The sequence below is a fragment of the Salvelinus namaycush genome, chromosome 9 (genome assembly GCF_016432855.1).
Source record: "Salvelinus namaycush isolate Seneca chromosome 9, SaNama_1.0, whole genome shotgun sequence".
Lineage (NCBI taxonomy): Eukaryota > Metazoa > Chordata > Actinopteri > Salmoniformes > Salmonidae > Salvelinus > Salvelinus namaycush.
The window spans coordinates 10,674,423-10,695,244 of NC_052315.1; the positions used below are offsets into that span (position 1 = coordinate 10,674,423).

The 20,822-nt window shown below is 46.6% G+C and overlaps 1 protein-coding gene across 1 annotated transcript in view; it reads right to left on the bottom strand.

Annotated features, from left to right (window-relative positions):
- The window catches only part of LOC120053666 (FYVE and coiled-coil domain-containing protein 1-like), a 47,354-nt gene that overhangs the window by 2,510 nt on the left and 24,022 nt on the right, over positions 1-20,822 (bottom strand). Inside the window, exons 13-17 of the mRNA XM_039000838.1 lie at positions 18,117-18,346; positions 14,771-14,924; positions 13,194-13,286; positions 12,740-12,950; positions 361-470 (exon numbers count right to left, since the gene is read on the bottom strand). Of these exons, the coding sequence (XP_038856766.1) occupies positions 361-470; positions 12,740-12,950; positions 13,194-13,286; positions 14,771-14,924; positions 18,117-18,346 (798 nt within the window). The remainder of the gene's footprint in view (positions 1-360; positions 471-12,739; positions 12,951-13,193; positions 13,287-14,770; positions 14,925-18,116; positions 18,347-20,822) is intronic.

The following is a 20,822-nucleotide window of genomic DNA, read 5'->3' on the forward strand; positions in this document are numbered from 1 at the left end:
TCAGGGTTGTAGTGAAGAAATAGAACAATATAAAATTTTGCAACAAAAATGAAACCCTCACAAGCAACTTCATAGTACTGCAGTGCTTCAGAGAGCTGTCATCCTTCACCACAAGGGCACATGGGAACTGGAGACTGACTTGATGCTAGCGATAGATGTTCTACAGAAGCACACTGCCATGAGAAGGTGGGTTTCAGTGTGTTCAAGGGTTTGAAGTGGTTACGGTTAAGAACGTGACTGTTTTGCCTATCGTTCGCTGAGAAGGGATAACGTTCTACTCTACACAAGCACACGGAGAGGTAAAGAGTATTGACTGACTACAGGGTAATTCTAATAATAAAGGTGTGTAGTGTATCATACCTTGAGAAGGAGTTGTCAAAGATGAGAGTGTAGAGACCAGGGTTCCTGACTTTCAGCTGGCCTTGGATGGTCTCTTTGTGAGAGTTACAGCGAGTCAGAGGAATCAGCACCTGAGAAGAGAACACGAGAATAAGTCAATGGATTCCTAGCTTATAACACTCAGTGATAATATTGTTGATGTGGAGCCGTTTATATTTGAGATATTAAAGTTCATGTTCAAAAAGAGGCCACAATCTTCAGTCTTGTTGTAATCTGATAGGTTCATTGAATTGGGAGTTGGGAAGTGGGGGAGCCTTTCTTTTAGGTGACCATTCGAAACCAAAAGTTATTTTATTGCTATTAAAATAGGCCATAGCTACGAATACAGAGTTTTAGCCCCCGCCCTCTCCTGTCTCTATGGAAACCTCTTTCTCAAAGCTAAGGATCCAGATCACGTTCTGCTCATGTGTTATTTTACACACACTATGTAGCTACTGCTCACACTCCCCGTCCGTTTACTTTTCAGTCTTTACTCAGCCTCTTCTGAACCATGATGATGTATGTAGCCTGTCTCTGCCTCGTACTTCTAAACAGCTGAAATAAAAACCTTGTCACGATTTAAACGAACATTCCCACAAATATTTATTGTCAGTTGTAACATACAGTATATTGCAGTTCCACAAGCAGGACGCAGTCCCTACACATTGCATTGGAGCAAAAACAATCAGTGTTTTCTGTGATGATGTAGGATCATCTTTGTAGTTGCTGCCATATTGTAGCCACTAGACACTAGCCACTAGCCCGAGTTCCTGAAAAACAGAATGTAACTCCCTGCTTGAGTTTTAACCCTGTGGTGGATGAATCAGAATTAGTTGAGTAACATAAGTAATTAAGATGTCATATCTGTATAATATTCTGATGTGATATACTTTTTATTAGAATGTATTTCTAATAGACTCTAGTGTTGGCAGTTGCATTTCTTCCCTCAGCTGGGCCTCAGTCACTTGGGACCCAGAGAGGGGAGAGGTCAGGCTTGTCTTTTACATGTCTCTCATCTTACACTTATCCTGGGACAGTGTATGACCTAGAGGTGCACTCCCCTCAGTGAGCTTGTCCAGGAGTGGGGTCAAGAGGGGGTTTACTTGAGATGGGAGTATCTAGAGTTGACAATTGAGTTTTGCCATTGGATGAGGTAATGGTTCTGTGCTATGAAGTACCAGGAATGAGATTAGAACCTTGTCTTAGGGACCAAACTGAACGATAATTTATAGCAAATGTTATCTGGCTAAAGGATACTCCTTTCTCAATTATAAAGTCCCTTTGTGAACTGTTCCTAAGATCTGTGGTTCGTCATGTAAGTTGAGAGGGGTGTATCTTGGCTATAAAAGATCTTTGTACTTTTCTGTTGTCACTTTCAATGGTTCATTAGAGATGGTGCATCATTGAAAGTCAAATGCTATTGCAAAAATATTAAAAATGTAGTTTAAGTATAACTCTGACTGGTGTGTGAAGTTTGTTTCTCCTCATTTGGTAAAGCAGAAAAAAGACACCACAACCGCTCAATCAAATCAGACATAATGCAACGCAATGCGCGTCACAGCAGAAAACATAGATAAAAACAATGACAATAAGAAAATATTTATTTATTACACAACAAACATAAGAGGATAAAAAAACATAAGAATAATAATAAAAACTTTTACCTTTATTTAACTCAGTAAATCAGTTAAGAACAAATTCTTATTTTCAATGACGGCCTAGGAACAGTGGGTTAACTGCCTTGTTTAGGGGCAGAACGACAGATTTTTACCGTGTCAGCTCAGGTATTTGATCTGGAAACCTTTCGGTTACTAGTCCGACGCTCTAACCACTAGGCCACCTGCCGACCCTAAGGCAAAGCTAAAAAGGTGTGTTGTAAGATCTCTTTTAAATATGTCCACAGTGTCAGGCCCCGCTCAGGTTCTCTGGCAGGCTATTCCAGAGGCTGGGGGCATAGTAACTAAAGGCTGCCTCTCCATGCCTCTTGGTCCCCGCTCAGGTTCTCTGGCAGGCTATTCCAGAGGCTGGGGACATAGTAACTAAAAGCTGCCTCTCCATGCCTCTTGGTCCCCCTCAGGTTCTCTGGCAGGCTATTCCAGAGGCTGGGGGCATAGTAACTAAAGGCTGCCTCTCCATGCCTCTTGGTCCCCCTCAGGTTCTCTGGCAGGCTATTCCAGAGGCTGGGGGCTGTCACGACTTCTGCCGAAGTCGGTTCCTCTCCTTGTTCGGGTGGTGTTTGGCAGTCGACGTCACCGGTCTTCTAGCCATCATCGATCTATTTTTCATGTTCCATTTGTTTTGTCTGATTGTCGCACTCACCTGGTTTCAATTCCCTAATTACATGTTGTATATGTTCCCTCTGTTTCCCCCATGTCCTTGTCGGGAATTGTTTATTGTAAGTACGTGTGCTTTATGTGACTGGTGCGATACTGATTTTGTTGCCCATGTGTTTTGTTATTTTTGTATGCCGGTAGTTATGTACATTAAATGGCTCCGGCTATTTACCAAGTTCTGCTCTCCTGCGTTTGACTTCCATGCCACCAGTTACGCACCCCTGACAGAATTCCCAACCCTTTGATGGAGTCAGCAGGAGCAGGTGCCCCTGGTGAGCACTGCCCACATAAAACTGTAGCCTACAGCTGAGCACTGCCCACATAAAACTGTAGCCTACAGCTGAGCACTGCCCACATAAAACTGTAGCCTACAGCTGAGCACTGCCCACATAAAACTGTAGCCTACAGCTGAGCACTGCGCACATAAAACTGTAGCCCACAGCTGAGCACTGCCCACATTAAACTGTAGCCTACAGCTGAGCACTGCCCACATAAAACTGTAGCCTACAGCTGAGCATTGCGCATATAAAACTGTAGCCTACAGCTGAGCACTGCCCACATAAAACTGTAGCCTACAGCTGGGCACTGCGCATATAAAACTGTAGCCTACAGCTGAGCACTGCCCACATAAAACTGTAGCCTACAGCTGAGCACTGCCCACATTAAACTGTAGCCTACAGCTGAGCACTGCGCACATAAAACTGTAGCCTACAGCTGAGCACTGCGCACATAAAACTGTAGCCTACAGCTGAGCACTGCGCACATAAAACTGTAGCCTACAGCTGAGCACTGCGCACATAAAACTCTAGCCTACAGCTGAGCACTGCACACATAAAACTGTAGCCTACAGCTGAGCACTGCCCACATTAAACTGTAGCCTACAGCTGAGCACTGCGCATATAAAACTGTAGCCTACAGCTGAGCACTGCCCACATTAAACTGTAGTCTACAGCTGAGCACTGCCTACATTAAACTGTAGCCTACAGCTGAGCACTGCCCACATAAAACTGTAGCCTACAGCTGAGCACTGCCCACATAAAACTGTAGCCTACAGCTGAGCACTGCGCACATAAAACTGTAGCCCACAGCTGAGCACTGCCCACATTAAACTGTAGCCTACAGCTGAGCACTGCCCACATTAGACTGTAGCCTACAGCTGAACGGCAGTACTGCATAAGCCAATCTATTTTTATTTCACTCTTCACCTCAGACAGCATGGGTTTAGTTAAATACGCGAACAATTGAGCTTGAATGGTGAGCGTTTACACAGATGGGGTCTGACTACGGAGAAGTTTTGGTTCCTGACTCAAAGGGAATATCCTGCCCTCTCCCTCTGAGCATTAATGACGCGTTCAAAACAACTGGGTACTCAGAACTGTAAACTCAGAAATCTACGACTTTCGACTTCTGTACGTTCAAGACAACTGGGAACTCGGAAAGAAATGAGCTCTGACTAGGAAAAATAGTTTTGAACGGTCATCAAACTCAGAATTCCAACTCGGGAACTAGATGTGTCTCTACAGATCCTGGTTCAATTCTAGGCTGTCGCAACCGGCCGCGGCGCACAATTGTCCCAGCGTCGTCTGGGTTAGGGGAGGGTTTGGCAGGCCGGGATGTCCTTGTCCCATCGTGCTCTAGCGACTCCTGTGGTGGGACGAGTGCATGCACACTGACACGGTTGCCAGGTGTACGTGTTTCCTATGAAAAGAATTTCATAGGTGTCCAATTGTGTCAAGAAGCAGTGTGGCTTGGCATGGTCGTGTTTCGAAGGACACACGGCTCTCGACCTTCACCTCTCCTGAGTCCGTACGGGAGTTGCAGCGATGGGACAAGACTGTAACTACCAATTGGATACCACAAAATTGGGGGTAAAAAAATAAATATAATAATAATAATAAAGTTCACTGATGTCATATTTTTCAGAGTTCCCAGTTGTCTTGAAAGCACCATAAAACTCATGGTAGGCTACCCTTCGCCAGCTCTTATCTGTGTAAATGTCACGAATCCCGCTTCCTGAGTCTGTTTTTGCCTGTGTTCTGTCCTAGAGTGTTTTTCCGGTGTCCTGGAACGCACCCTGTCTGGTTGCCGGGCGACGTAGCTAGTTGGGAGATCTCTGATTACCCGCACCTGTATCCCATCAGCTATCTGCACACCTGGTCCTGATCATCACCCCTCCACTTCATAAGCTCTGACCTGACATCCATTCCCTGCCGGATCGTTAGCCATGAACAGTATGTTGTGCCAGCGTATCAGCCTCCAGTTTGATAGAGTTTGTTTTGTTGTTTTGTACGTCTTGCTTGCCTTGAACTTACCTCCGTTTGTTCTGTCTACAGTCATTCACCCGGAACACTCACCCCATTCCTGCCTGGTCGTCGGTGGCTTCTGCTACTCCCTTGGATCTGCCTATTCACTCCCATCAACTCACCTCCGCTGCCCGCTCCGCCACCTGGATCTTTCTACCTCTACGTTTAAACTTGTAAATAAATACTCACCTTCGTCCTACTCTCCTTGTCCTGGTTCTGGGTTCTACTTTAGAAAACCGTGACAGAACGATCCGGCCAAGGATGAACCCAGCGGACCTGGACTCCGTTTGCCATGCCATTACCCATCAGGAGAAGATATTGGGACAACACAGCACGGCGCTACAGGAGATAGCGTTTTCAGTCCGGAACTTCTCTGCTAGCTTGACGAGTATCCAGGATCAGCTCAGTTTGTCGGCGGATCATCCACCACCTGTTTCACCCCTCTCACCTGCCGCTTCTGGAGCGGTTTCCTTCCGTGAGCCCAAGGTTCCGACGCCTGATAAGTACGAAGGGGATTTGGGAAGATGCCGTTCATTTCTTATGCAGTGTGGTTTAGTTTTTGATCTGCAGCCCTACTCTTACGCCACAGAGAAGGCTAGGATAGCTTTTGTTATTGAACTGCTGCGTGGTAGAGCTCTGGAATGGGCTTCAGCCGTTTGGGAACGACAGGACACCTGCATGGCGTCATACCAGGAGTTCACGGCAGAGATGAGAAAGCTTTTTGACCATCCAGTCCGAGGTAAGGACGCAGCTAAGCGTTTGTTCTCTCTTCGCCAAGGAGCTCGCAGTGTGGCAGACTTTGTGATCGAATTCAGGACATTGGCTGTGGAGAGTGGTTGGAATGAGGAGTCACTACAAGCGGCTTTTTACCAGGGGTTGTCGGAGCAACTCAAGGACGAGCTGATCTCCTATCCAGAGCCTAGTGACCTGGACAGTTTGGTCACATTATCTATTCGGGTGGATAATAGAGTCCGAGAGAGAAGGAGGGAGAAGCAGTGGGGCCCGTCCAATCAATCAGCAACTCGGTTACCATTCGGGTCAGGAAGTGGACCAGAACGTGTTGATCATTATTCCCCACACGGGATTAGTGGAGGTGTCTTGTCGCCAGATCCTGAACCCATGCAAGTGGGGCGGCACGGGTTAACTGAGGAGCGCCAACGTAGACGTGAGACCAACAGCTGCCTCTACTGTGGTAGCTCGGGACATTACATATCCGCTTGTCCTCAGCGCCCGTTAAACGGCCCGGCTTGCTAAGTTTGGGAGGACTTTTAGCGAGCCAGTTTCAACCTCCCAAGAACCCTGTCAGACCCCGTTTTCCTGCGACCCTCATGAATAAGAATCAGAGTTTAGCGATGAACGCTTTTATCGATTCAGGTGCCGATGGCAGCTTTATTGATGCCGACTTGGTGGAACAGCTGGGGCTTTCCAAGGAGCAATTGCCGGAAGCCATTGAAGCAACCACTCTGAACGGCAGTAGTCTGGCACGGATCACTATGAGGACTGAACCGGTTAAGATGTTGTTGTCGGGGAATCATTCAGAGGTTATCTCCTTCTTCATTCTGCCTTTGCCCCATGTTCCTCTGGTTCTTGGTTACCCCTGGCTGAGAGAACACAATCCCTCGTTTGATTGGGTGACGGGTAAGGTAACTAGTTGGAGCATTGAGTGTCATGCTAACTGCCTTAGGACTGCCTGTTCTCATGCTGTTCCCAGTCAGGTCAGTGAGTCTGCTCCCCCTGACTTGTCCCTGGTTCCAGAAACCTATCACGATTTGGGTGAAGTGTTCAGTAAGCAGAAGGCTCTGTCACTTCCTCCCCACCGACCTTATGACTGTGCGATTAATCTGTTCCCTGGAGCTGCCTTTCCCAAGGGACGGTTATACAGTATCTCTCGACCTGAGCGTGAAGCCTTGGAGACCTACATCAAGGAGTCTCTAGCTGCAGGTCTCATTCGCCCCTCGTCATCACCCCTGGGAGCAGGATTCTTTTTTGTGAGCAAGAAGGATGGCTCTCTTCGACCGTGTATTGATTATCGGGGGTTGAATGATATTACGGTCAAAAATAAGTATCCCCTGCCCTTGATGAGCTCTGCTTTCGACTCTTTACAGGGTGCTACGGTGTTTACGAAGCTTGACCTACGCAATGCTTATCATCTGCATCAGATCAGAGAGGGGGACGAGTGGTTGACTGGTTTCAATACACCTATGGGACATTTCGAGTACCAGGTGATGCCGTTTGGACTGACCAACGCTCCTGCTGTGTTCCAAAGTATGGTGAATGACGTGCTGAGAGATATGATTGGTATTTTTGTGTTCGTTTACCTGGATGATATCCTCATCTTCTCGAGGGAGCTTTCCAGCCACGTCCAGCATGTCAAGCAGGTCCTGCAGCGGTTATTGGAGAACCGCCTGTTCGTGAAGGCTGAAAAGTGTGATTTTCACGCCCACACTACGTCCTTCCTCGGGTACATCATCTCCAGGGGAGAGATCAAGATGGACCAAGAGAAGATTCGGGCGGTTCGGGATTGGGCCCAGCCCGGTACGAGATTGCAGCTCCAGAGATTCCTGGGGTTTGCGAACTTCTATCGGAGGTTTATCCGTGATTACAGCCGGGTGGCCGCCCCTTTAACTGCCCTGACGTCTTGCACCAGAAATTTCTGTTGGACTCCTGAGGCAGACCGAGCATTTCTGAACTTGAAGAGCCGATTCACCAACGCCCCGATTCTCTCTCAACCTGACACTTCCCGTCAGTTTGTTGTTGAGGTGGACGCGTCTGATGTGGGGGTGGGCGCCATCCTGTCCCAGCGTAGCTCCACTGACGGTAAACTCCATCCCTGCGCCTTCTACTCTTGTCGTCTTTCACCAGCAGAGAGAAACTACGATGTGGGTAACCGGGAGCTTCTCGCTGTGAAGCTTGCCTTGGAGGAGTGGCGCCACTGGTTGGAGGGAGCGGAGCAACCGTTTGTGGTCTGGACTGACCACAAGAATCTGGCTTACGTGCAATCGGCTAGACGTCTCAACTCCCGTCAGGCCAGGTGGGCTTTGTTTTTTGGACGCTTCAATTTTTCCCTGACGTTCCGACCTGGGTCGAAGAACGGCAAGGCGGACACCTTGTCCCGGATGTTCTCCAAGACGGAGGAGTGTGGGGCCAAGACTGAGACGATTCTTCCCCAGAACTTTGTCGTGGGAGCCGTTACATGGAGGATTGAGGAGGATGTGATGGCGGCCCTTCGGACGCAGCCCGGCCCCGGTAACGGTCCACCCGGTCGGTTGTTCGTGACTGAGTCGGTCCGTTCTGCTGTCCTTCAGTGGTCCCACGCCAGCAAGATAGCTTGTCACCCTGGCGTTGCTCGGACTATGGCGCTACTGCGCAGACGATTTTGGTGGCCTGCCATGGGAGAAGATACCCGGAGGTTTGTTGCCGCTTGTCCTGTTTGTGCGCAGAATAAGAGTACCAATCGGCCCAGCTCTGGGCTTCTTCACCCCCTACCTATTCCCCGGCGACCTTGGTCGCATCTGGCCCTGGACTTTGTCACGGGGTTGCCCTCTTCTGTTGGGAACACGGTCATTCTGACCATTGTGGACAGATTCAGCAAGTTCGCTCACTTTGTCCCCATCTCCAAGCTTCCATCTGCCACTGAGACGTCCGAGATCCTTGTTAGGGACGTTTTCAGGGTCCACGGGTTGCCCAGTGACATTGTTTCCGATCGTGGTCCTCAGTTTACCTCTGCTGTCTGGAGATCCTTCTGTTTGGCCATTGGAGCTACAGTCAGTCTCACATCTGGATTTCACCCCCAATCTAATGGTCAGGCGGAGAGAGCCAACCAGAAGATGGAGTCCACGCTGCGCTGCCTTGTCTCCTCTGATCCCACCTCTTGGTCCTCTCAGTTACCCTGGGTCGAGTATGCCCATAATACTCTCCCTTCATCTGCCACTGGGATGTCTCCCTTCCAGTGCCTGTACGGTTACCAACCTCCCTTGTTTCCTTCTCAGGAGAGGGATCTCTCGGTTCCCTCTGTCCAGGCCCACATTCGTCGTTGCCACCGGACCTGGCATCGGGCCAGGAAGGCCCTCCTTAGAGTTTCTGACCGGTATCAGATCCAGGCGAATCGTCGCCGTATTCCTGCCCCCGCTTATACCTTCGGAGATAAGGTTTGGTTGGCTACACGGGATCTTCCTCTACGGACTGAGTCGAAGAAACTGTCACAGAAGTTCATTGGTCCGTTTGTGGTGGAGAGAATCATTAATCCTGTTGTGGTTCGACTCAAGTTGCCTGCAACGCTTAGAGTACACCCCACCTTTCATGTCTCCTGCCTCAAGCCGGTTCTCCTCAGTCCTCTGTTGCCCCCTCCTCCTCGTCTTCCTCCTCCTCGGATGATCGGAGGTGGTCCTGCCTACACGGTGCGCCGCATCATGGACTCCAGACGGCGGGGTCGAGGGTTCCAGTATCTCGTGGATTGGGAAGGATATGGCCCAGAGGAGAGGAGTTGGATTCCTCGGCGTCAGACCCTTGATGCTGACCTGCTTCGTGACTTCTACCGCCTCCATCCTGGCGCTCCGGGTAGTCCGCCCGGTGGCGTTCGTCGGAGGGGGGGTACTGTCACGAATCCCGCTTCCTGAGTCTGTTTTTGCCTGTGTTCTGTCCTGGAGTGTTTTTCCGGTGTCCTGGAACGCACCCTGTCTGGTTGCCGGGCGACGTAGCTAGTTGGGAGATCTCTGATTACCCGCACCTGTATCCCATCAGCTATCTGCACACCTGGTCCTGATCATCACCCCTCCACTTCATAAGCTCTGACCTGACATCCATTCCCTGCCGGATCGTTAGCCATGAACAGTATGTTGTGCCAGCGTATCAGCCTCCAGTTTGATAGAGTTTGTTTTGTTGTTTTGTACGTCTTGCTTGCCTTGAACTTACCTCCGTTTGTTCTGTCTACAGTCATTCACCCGGAACACTCACCCCATTCCTGCCTGGTCGTCGGTGGCTTCTGTTACTCCCTTGGATCTGCCTATTCACTCCCATCAACTCACCTCCGCTGCCCGCTCCGCCACCTGGATCTTTCTACCTCTACGTTTAAACTTGTAAATAAATACTCACCTTCGTCCTACTCTCCTTGTCCTGGTCTGCTTCTGGGTTCTACTTTAGAAAACCGTGACAGTAAAGCTGGATTCAGTGCTCTCGCTTGCATTAAAACCAAATATCGATCCAGGTTGGATGTAACAGCAGAGATGAGGTGCGCACAGTCGACCACGCCCCCTGACTTTGAGAAGCTCTGACGCGACATGCATCAAGCACACCCATCTCATTAGTGGTGGTGAGATAAGGTACATTACGTCAGACTAATTTGCGATTGACTGTCATATCCCCACATTAAAAGTATGTGATCATGAGTTGAGAAGACAATCAGAAATACTGTTAGAATGTTTTTAAATTTTCTGTCATAGCCCCAAATATATTTTTTTTTACATAAGCTGTTAATTACATAATTTTTTTCAAATGGGTGGGGTCTGGAAAATGTTCAGATGTCAAAATGCGGTGGCAGTCCCAAAAGGTTTAGGAACCCATGCTCTAAAGGGTTCCCTTTCACCTGTTACCATGGTTATGCATTTAGCTTTTCATAATTGTTTCCATTAGAAGCATTTACATTTAGGCCTGTCCATAGTAGAGGTCGACCGATAATGATTTTTCGACGCCGATACCAATTATTGGAGGACCAAAAAAAGCCGATACCGATTAATCGGACGATTTTTATATATATTTGCAATAATTACAATTACAACAATACCGAATGAACACTTATTTTAACTTAATATAATACAGAAATAAAATCTATTTAGTCTCAAATAAATAATGAAACATGCTCAATTTGGTTTAAATAATGGAAAAACACAGTGTTGGAGAAGAAAGTAAAAGTACAATATGTGCCATGTAAAAAAGCTAACGTTTAAGTTCCTTGCTCAGAACATGAGAACATATGAAAGCTGGTGGTTCAATATTCCCAGTTCTTCAATATTCCCAGTTAAGAAGTTTTAGGGTGTAGTTATTATAGGAATTATGACGCGTCGACTATCTCTCTACCATTTGTATTTCATATACCTTTGACTATTGGATGTTCTAATAGGCACTTTAGTATTGCCAGCATTATCTCAGGAGTTGATAGGCTTGAAGTTATAAACTGCGTGTGAATCAATCATTGTTAAGAGCTGTTGGCAAACGCATTAAAGTTTGAATGAATGCTTACGAGCCTGCTGCCGCCTACCCCCGCTCAGTCAGACTGCTCTATCAACTATCAAATCATAGACTTAATTATAATATAATAAACACAGAAATACATGCCTTTGGTCATTAATATGGTCAAATCTGGAAACTATAATTTCAAAAACAAAACATTTATTCTTTCAGTGAAATACGGAACCGTTCCGTATTTTATGGAACGGGTGGCAACCCTAAGTCTACATATTTCTGTTACATTGCACAACCTTCAATGTTATGCCATAATTACGTAAAATTCTGGCAAATTAGTTCACAACGAGCCAGGCGGCCCAAACTGTTGCATATACCCTGACTCTGCGTGCAATGAACGCAAGAGAAGTAACCCAATTTCCCTAGTTAATATTGCCTGCTAACATGAATTTATTTGAACTAAATATGCCGGTTTAAAAACATTTACTTCTGTGTATTGATTTTAAGAAAGGCATTAATGCTTATGGTTAGGTATATTCGTGCAACGATTGTGCTTTTTTCGCGAATGCGCTTTTGTTAAATCATCCCCCGTTTGGCGAAATAGGCTGTGATTCGATAATAAATTAACAGGCACCGCATTGATTATATGCAACGCAGGACAAGCTAGTTAAACTAGTAATATCATCAACCATGTGTAGTTAACTAGTGATTATGTTAAGATTGATTGTTTTTTATAAGTTTAATGCTAGCTAGCAACTTACCTTGGCTCCTTGCTGCACTCGCGTAACAGGTGGTCAGCCTGCCACGCAGTTTCCTCAAGGAATGCAATGTAATCGGCCATAATCGGAGCCCAAAAATGCAGATTACCGATTGTTATGAAAACTTGAAATCGGCCCTGCCGATTAATCGGTCGACCTCTAGTCCATAGTTAAGTCCCTGGAGTGTAATGGACTACCTGAGCTGCACCAGGCTGCTTGCTCTACTTTGGGTGAAAGGTCAATAAAGAGTTCTGTTCTCAGCAGGGGGAGCTCCTCTCTCATTTACACTGCTCCCGGGTGAAGCTTCCCCTAGGTACAGATTTAGAATAATCTTTCTGTTCCCAATCCAGAATTTAAACATTAGTTTGGGAAATGCAAAACTGACCAAAGATCAGCGTTTAGGGGCAACATTATCCTACACTATTTAGACTCAACGAGGGTTATTATTTGCTACTGGGATCATCTGCAGCAACATTCCTCCTAATCATGGCCCTGGAGAGCTACAGGCCCAGCACTAACACAGTATGTATCAAGCGTATCCCAGTATGAATTCTGATTTAGGATCAGTTTTGCCTTTTAGATCATAATAAACAAGCTTACATGGACAGGGGTGGGTGATCCTAGATCAGCACTCCTACTGTGAGACACTTGATATAAACAGCCCCTGATTCAACTAATCTTAGTCTTGAAGACTGCACAAAATCCTGCTTGTACCTCCAATAGCGCTTTAGGTCCAGGGTTAGTGACTGACCACTGGTCTAAGAGCGGAGCTGGTCCATAGTGGTCCTACCTTGGACTGTTCCACCGGGACGTCGGCGGTCTCACGGTACACCATGCTGAAAGAGATGCTCTTGGGCTCCGAGGAAAACACCCAGCTCACGGTAGGCCCACAATCGACCACGGCGATGTTGATCACGCTGTAGCAACTGGACTTGACAAAGAGCTCTCGGGAGCCATCGCCAAACTGAGAGATGTCTTCGATGCTGAGAGGGACAACCAGCCTGGAAACACAACCAGATAGCAGAGGAAGAGAAGCCATTGATTTGACTGAGATTTCAACTTGAGTTTTCACACACAATACACTGCCAGTCTTGGCCAGGATTTGGTGTAGTGATCAGGGTAGGTATTGTGGGAAAAGGAAGTACTGGCTGAGGAAGCTGTAATAGTGCTTTTATTTCCAACATACATGTGTGTGTGATTGTGTGTGTGCAAGTGTGTCTGTGCGCGCAAGGTTCTAGACTCACGTGACTTCTCCAGACTTGAGAAGGGTGATCTCTGTGTCCTGCACAGTGGGTACATTCTCTTCCGGGTCGTCTGGGGACACTGCTCCTGTGCCTCTGCAGGTCGCGGATCACATAACAAAAGACGGTGTTGATTTACCACAAAGCTCCTCATAACCACATACCTACTGTGCCTATTGGCTGATTAACACTATGGGACTGACCAGAACCGTACCGTGCTGTGCCTATTGGCTGATTAACACTATGGGACTGACCAGAACGGTACCGTGCTGTGCCTATTGGCTGATTAACACCATGGGACTGACCAGAACCGTACAGTGCTGTGCCTATTGGCTGATTAACACCATGGAACTGACCAGAACCGTACCGTGCTGTGCCTATTGGATGATTAACACTATGGGACTGACCAGAACTGTACAGTGCTGGACCACATTTTGCTTTCACATGGTCCTTTCCAGCATGGTTCTAGTATTTATGGTGGATATGTAACCTGGGCCAGTACAGCTAGGCTTGGTACCTGTGTAACCTGGCCCAGTATAGCTAGGCTTGGCTAGGCTTGGCTCCTGTGTAACCTGGGCCAGTACAGCTAGGCTTGGCTCTAGTGCAACCTGGCCCAGTACAGCTAGGCTCAGCTTGGCTCTAGTGTAACCTGGCCCAGTACAGCTAGGCTTGGCTCAGCTTGGCTCCAGTGTAACCTGGCCCAGTACAGATAGGCTTGGCTCAGCTTGGCTCCAGTGTAACCTGGCCCAGTACAGCTAGGCATGGCTCAGCTTGGCTCCAGTGTAACCTGGCCCAGTACAGCTAGGGCTTGGCTCCAGTGTAACCTGGCCCAGTACAGCTAGGCATGGCTCAGCTTGGCTCCAGTGTAACCTGGCCCAGTACAGCTAGGCCTTGGGTCGGTAGGGGGATCGACTAGATCACCAGAGGGATACAAAGTGAAAATGTGACAAATAAAGCTCGATATTTCGAAGGTTTCTCAGATGATTGATGAAAGTAAAGGTAGTGACTTATTGATGGCTACGGTGAGTCACAAATCGATTTTTTGGAATGATCTTGGGTGACATCGCTCACTTTGTTCATGGTGTGTTTTTTGATAACGACACCCCTCACAGACAAGGGTCAAATCAAGCCGAAGCATTATCTGAGATTAGAATATTCTCCAAAACGGGAGACGATGATATAAGAAATCACACTTAAATCGCACCTCTGGATGCATAAACTCACAGTCATTTTCTCTCCCATTGTTTACTCCTGGGTTTCTCCTTGGTCTGCTCATGCCTTCCATTTACAATCATTTCAGCAGCAGGTGTTCATAAATGGAAGGCAGCAGAATGTGTGAAGGTCACACTGAACTTTTTGTCTTTCAGAGATTTGAGAGAGAGTTTGTCATGACTTTGTCATGACTGCTTGAGAGAGAGTTTGTCATGACTGGACACTTGGACTGTGAATGCTGTGTGTGTGTGTGTGCGCGCGGGCGCTACCCATGTGTGTGTATACGCGCACGTGTGTGCGTGCGTGTGTGTACATACGCGTGCGTGTTTTATTTGGCTAGGTATCTGTCCACGTCTGGTTGCACTCACATGTCTAGCGCCCCCAGTGGCCGTGCGTCCTGTTCTCCCTCCAGTGAGCCTCCTGTTGTTTGGGACAGTGAGTCGCTGTCATAGGTCCCGTTCACTTCCTCCTGTGTGATGATGTCATAGGCCGCGTCATCAGACTTGGCGCTGGGGTCCGACACTGCACAGGACACAGGACGTCAAACCAGTCATGTACCTGTAAACCTTTACTGTAGCCTCTTATGTATACATTCATAAAGCCTTCATAAGAGCTACATAAGACATGACAGGAAGTCAAACCTATGCCTATTCTATACCAGACAGTCATACACGTTTTACACAGAGAAAAGCCATTGTTATGATCACAGTGTGTGTTTATGCACAACAGATTGTGATCACCAAGGCTTTTCTCTTGATGTACTTACCAGCCTGTCTACTATCCTCAGAGGTAGACGCAGTGTTGCCAACTCATTTTCAGGGTAAGTTGCTGGAGGCAGGTTGATTTGTTGCTAAAAGTTGCTAAATGACGTTGTGATGTCATTGCGTGATAACGTAAAACTGCGTCATTATGTAGAATACACAATAACGTTACTCAAATTGACTGGCCATCTCAGCAAAAAATATGATTTGACATTTGTTCAGGTACAGACTCCCACTCTTTTCTGTACTTCTGGCTGTACAATTTAGATTGAGACATGTTGATTGATGCTGTACGTTCTGTTCAAGATCAAACATTAGTGACCAACTATATTCATTGGGTTTGCCTCGTCGAACCCGTACTACTGCTGCTGCACTCAGCCAACAATGATTTGCAATTTGCTGAAATTGCTGCTGGCCTGCTGCTGCCTGTGCACGAGCTGAGCGCCTGCTGCTGACGTCACACACAATGCACTTTTGCAGCCAGGCAAGTGTATTGTGACTGAGTGTGTGACAGAGAAAATCGTCGTCGGCTTGCCTGACGACTCAAACTGAATTATTCCGCTGCATTATGTTCACTAGATACTTTAGTTCGCTAGATACTTTTTGTGGCGACTTCAAAATGAGGGGTGTTGTACAAAACAAAGTCATCAGAGATTTGATCATCTCTAATCAACTAGAGTATCAAAGTTCTGGCTCTGGCCCAACCCATCAGTTTCTGGGTCCAATCAGAACAGTTAGAATGTGTTTGCGTTCTAGAAATCGTTGGGGAGGTACTCAGATCCAGACTCATTGCGGAGAAGAAACTAACGTCCGTGGGTGTGGCATAGCGTTTGGCCGTAGCAAGGAGTTTGGGTAGCCAGGCAACATGTAGGCTACCTGCGCACGTTACTCGGGGATGGCGGAACGATAGGCGATGCAGGGGGAAAAAATGCTTTTAAGCCTCATTTAGATATTTTTCTGCTTATAATTTCTGACATTTGGTAGGCTATTTCTAAGTCAACTTGTTAGTCTATAATTAGATACATGCAGCTTGTCTTCTGTCGTTACTTGACGCTCTAGAATATTAAATAAAGCCTTGATCACCAGAATAATGTCATAAATCGATAGAAAAGAATGCATCATCAACAATCTAGTTGACATCAGTAACGTTTTCTCTTTCATTTCTGCTTCTCTCACAGAAAGAGGCCATTTAGGGACCAGGGGAATTTCAAAAGTTTGACCGGTTTTAAGGAAATGAAAAGGTGTGAAAATGATCCAAAATCTTTCTGATAGTATTTCAATTGGTCTTGGATGCATATTGTATGTGGATAAAAATGAAATACTGTCAGCTTTTATGTTGAAATTGCATATTTAGCCTACAAACAGTCCCCAGATTCACAAAATCGTCTTAAGAATACTTAACTGCCATTTTTTTCCTTTACTATAGACTTATGAAGAAAGTTAAGCAAATTTTCTCTTCCTCAAAACAGTTATTGGAAATGTTTTTGCGTTATTTCTAATGAAGAAGAAATACGATAGGAAATATGCTAACATGATTGCCATTGCAAGCTAGATAGCTAAATCGGTTGCCTAGTGACAATGATCTTAAAAAGATAGTTAAGAAGTTCATAAGAAGATATTTGAAAAGTTTGTATGAAAATCATGAAATCTTAAAATATTGTTGAGGATTTGCACTTACGACATATCTTCTAAACTTGATTTCTTCTTATTTATTTATAAAAAGTGTTCTGTGAATCTGGGCCCAGGTCCCTAACCACACATTCGCATTCTCTCAAGATGCTGAAAAAATATATATATTTTTCTCTACTCCTATTCCCGAGACAAAATTAACATTTGGTCTATCATTTTACTGCCAGGAACACTTAATTCTACAGGAGTTAATATTGTGATAGGCTCATGTTTTACCGGTACGGCGTACCCCCACTATTTATTTTGCCGGTCCAGGACCGTTTCGACTAACTTTCACCCCTGCCTATCTTGTCTGCCAGATTTCAGAACTGTGATGATGATGTATGTCATTGGGATTTGTTGTTACGCTTTGTAACTTTTCCACAAAAGAACTGCTCTTTAGGGACTATAAAGATTTCTTGAAATGTAATTTCTCTAGTAGTCGGACATTTTTGACTTCCCAGTACCATGTTGTGACAAAACAATGCCAATGATTGGCAACGCAATCTCCGCTGCGAGTTTTGTCATTTTCAAATTAAAGCAGTAAAGCAGAATGGAGATTAAGAAATTAGAATTAAAAGTGTTTCCCATTTTTCTAAGAACAAGGTAGAATCTAGAATCAATCATATTTATAAAGTCCTTTTTATATCAGGTGTCACAAAGTGCTATACAGAAACCCAGCCTAAAACCCCAAACAGCAAGCAATGCAGATGTAGAAGCACAGTGGATAGGAAAAACTCCCTAGAAAGGCAGGAACCTAGGAAGAAACCTAGAGAGGAACCAGACTCTGAGGGGTGGCTGGCACCCCACATCACTTTTTGTAGTCCCCCCCATTTTAGGGGACCAAGAGTATTGGGGCAAATTCCCGTAAATGTGTATTAAAGTTGTCAAAAGTTTAGTCTTTAGTCCCATATTCCTAGCACACAAGGACCTCATCAAGCTTGTGACTCTACAAACTTGTTGGATGCATTTGCTGTTTGTTTTGGTTGTGTTTCAGATTATTTTGTGCCCAATAGAAATTAATGGTAAATAATGTATTGTGTCATTTTGGAGTCACTTTTATTGTAAATAAGAATATAATATGTTTCTGAACACTTCTACATTAATGCGGATGCTACCATGATTATGGATAGTCCTGAATGAATCATGAATAACGATGAGTTACAGAGGCATAAATATCATATCCCCCCAAAAATGCTAACCTCTCCTGTTATTGTAATGGTGAGAGATTAGCATGTCTTGGGGGTATGATATTTGTGCGTTTGCATATGTGTGTACATCTCACCTTTAACCCTGGGAGTGGGTTTGTAGGGGGCTGGTTCGGGGGGTGAGTGAGGCCCAAAACTGGGGGGAGGTGGCTGGGTATCGGAGGGGCTCAGCTCACCCTCGGTGAACCTCTCCACCACGGCGCTGTGCTGGGAGTAACACTCCCTGCAGCAACGCTCCTTCTTCCCACTGTGCTTGGTCATCACAAAGTTGTTACTACAGTAGTAGCAGAAGACGCGTCCACACAGCCTGAAACAAGAAGAGTGTACTATAGTATCATATCACTGTGGAACATTCACCCAAAACCTGAAACCTCTCAGATTTTCTAAATTTCTGGAAACTATTGCATCACAGTTCCAGGTTAGCAATAGAGCAAATCACCTTTTCACTCAACATCAATTCAAGAGGTACATTCAAATTACCAGTCAGACCGAAGTCTGTGGAGCCCACGATACAAAAAAAACTAAGTCACTGACTCTCTCTGACATGTCCAGTCAGCTCTAAAAGCACTACCATTACAGCTTCCTCTGCCAGTACCTCAATTACCTCGACACCGGTGCACCAGCACATTGACTCTGTACCGGTACCCCCTGTATATAGCCTCCACATTGACTCTGTACCGGTACCCCCTGTATATAGCCTCCACAGTGACTCTGTACCGGTACCCCCTGTATATAGCCCCCACATTGACTCTGTACCAGTACCCCCTGTATATAGCCTCCACATTGACTCTGTACCAGTACCCCCTGTATACAGCCTCCACATTGACTCTGTACCAGTACCCCCTGTATACAGCCTCCACAGTGACTCTGTACCGGTACCCCATGTATATAGCCCCCACATTGACTCTGTACCAGTACCCCCTGTATATAGCCTCCACATTGACTCTGTACCAGTACCCCCTGTATACAGCCTCCACATTGACTCTGTACCAGTACCCCCTGTATACAGCCTCCACATTGACTCTGTACCGGTACCCCATGTATATAGCCTCCACATTGACTCTGTACCGGTACCCCCTGTATATAGCCTCCACATTGACTCTGTACCGGTACCCCCTGTATATAGCCTCCACAGTGACTCTGTACCAGTACCCCCTGTATATAGCCTCCACATTGACTCTGTACCGGTAACCCCTGTATATAGTCTCCACATTGACTCTGAACCGATACCCACTGTATATAGCCTCACATTGACTCTGTACCGGTACCCCCTGTATATAGCCTCCACATTGACTCTGTACCGGTACCCACTGTATATAGCCTCCACATCGACTCTGTACCGGTACCCCCTGTATATAGCCTCCACATTGACTCTGTACCGGTACCCCATGTATATAGCCTCCACATTGACTCTGTACCGGTACCCCCTGTATATAGCCTCCACATTGACTCTGTACCGGTACCCCCTGTATATAGCCTCCACATTGACTCTGTACCAGTACCCCCTGTATATAGTCTCCACATTGACTCTGTACCGATACCCACTGTATATAGCCTCACATTGACTCTGTACCGGTACCCCCTGTATATAGCCTCCACATTGACTCTGTACCGGTACCCCCTGTATATAGCCTCCACATTGACTCTGTACCGGTACCCCCTGTATATAGTCTCCACATTGACTCTGTACCGGTACCCCATGTATATAGCCTCCACATTGACTCTGTACCGGTACCCCCTGTATATAGCCTCCACATTGACTCTGTACCAGTACCCCCTGTATATAGCCTCCACAGTGACTCTGTACCGGTACCCCCTGTATGTAGCCCCCACATTGACTCTGTACCAGTACCCCCTGTATATAGTCTCCACATTGACTCTGTACCGATACCCACTGTATATAGCCTCACATTGACTCTGTACCGGTACCCCCTGTATATAGCCTCCACATTGACTCTGTACCGGTACCCCCTGTATATAGCCTCCACATTGACTCTGTACCGGTACCCCCTGTATATAGTCTCCACATTGACTCTGTACCGGTACCCCATGTATATAGCCTCCACATTGACTCTGTACCGGTACCCCCTGTATATAGCCTCCACATTGACTCTGTACCAGTACCCCCTGTATATAGCCTCCACAGTGACTCTGTACCGGTACCCCCTGTATGTAGCCCCCACATTGACTCTGTACCAGTACCCCCTGTATATAGCCTCCACATTGACTCTGTACCAGTACCCCCTGTATACAGCCTCCACATTGACTCTGTACCAGTACCCCCTGTATACAGCCTCCACATTGACTCTGTACCGGTACCCCCTGTATATAGCCTCCACATTGACTCTGTACCGGTAACCCCTGTATATAGTCTCCACATTGACTCTGTACCGTAACACCCTGTATATAGCCTCCACAGTGACTCTGTACCGGTAACCCCTGTATATAGCCTCCACATTGACTCTGTACCGGTACCCCCTGTATATAGCCTCCACATTGACTCTGTACCGGTACCCCCTGTATATAGCCTCCACATTGACTCTGTACCGGTAACCCCTGTATATAGTCTCCACATTGACTCTGTACCAGTACCCCCTGTATATAGCCTCCACAGTAACTCTGTACCGTAACACCCTGTATATAGCCTCCACAGTGACTCTGTACCGTAACACCCTGTATATAGCCTCCACAGTGATTCTGTACCAGTACCCCCTGTATATAGCCTCCACAGTGACTCTGTACCGTAACACCCTGTATATAGCCTCCACATTGACTCTGTACCG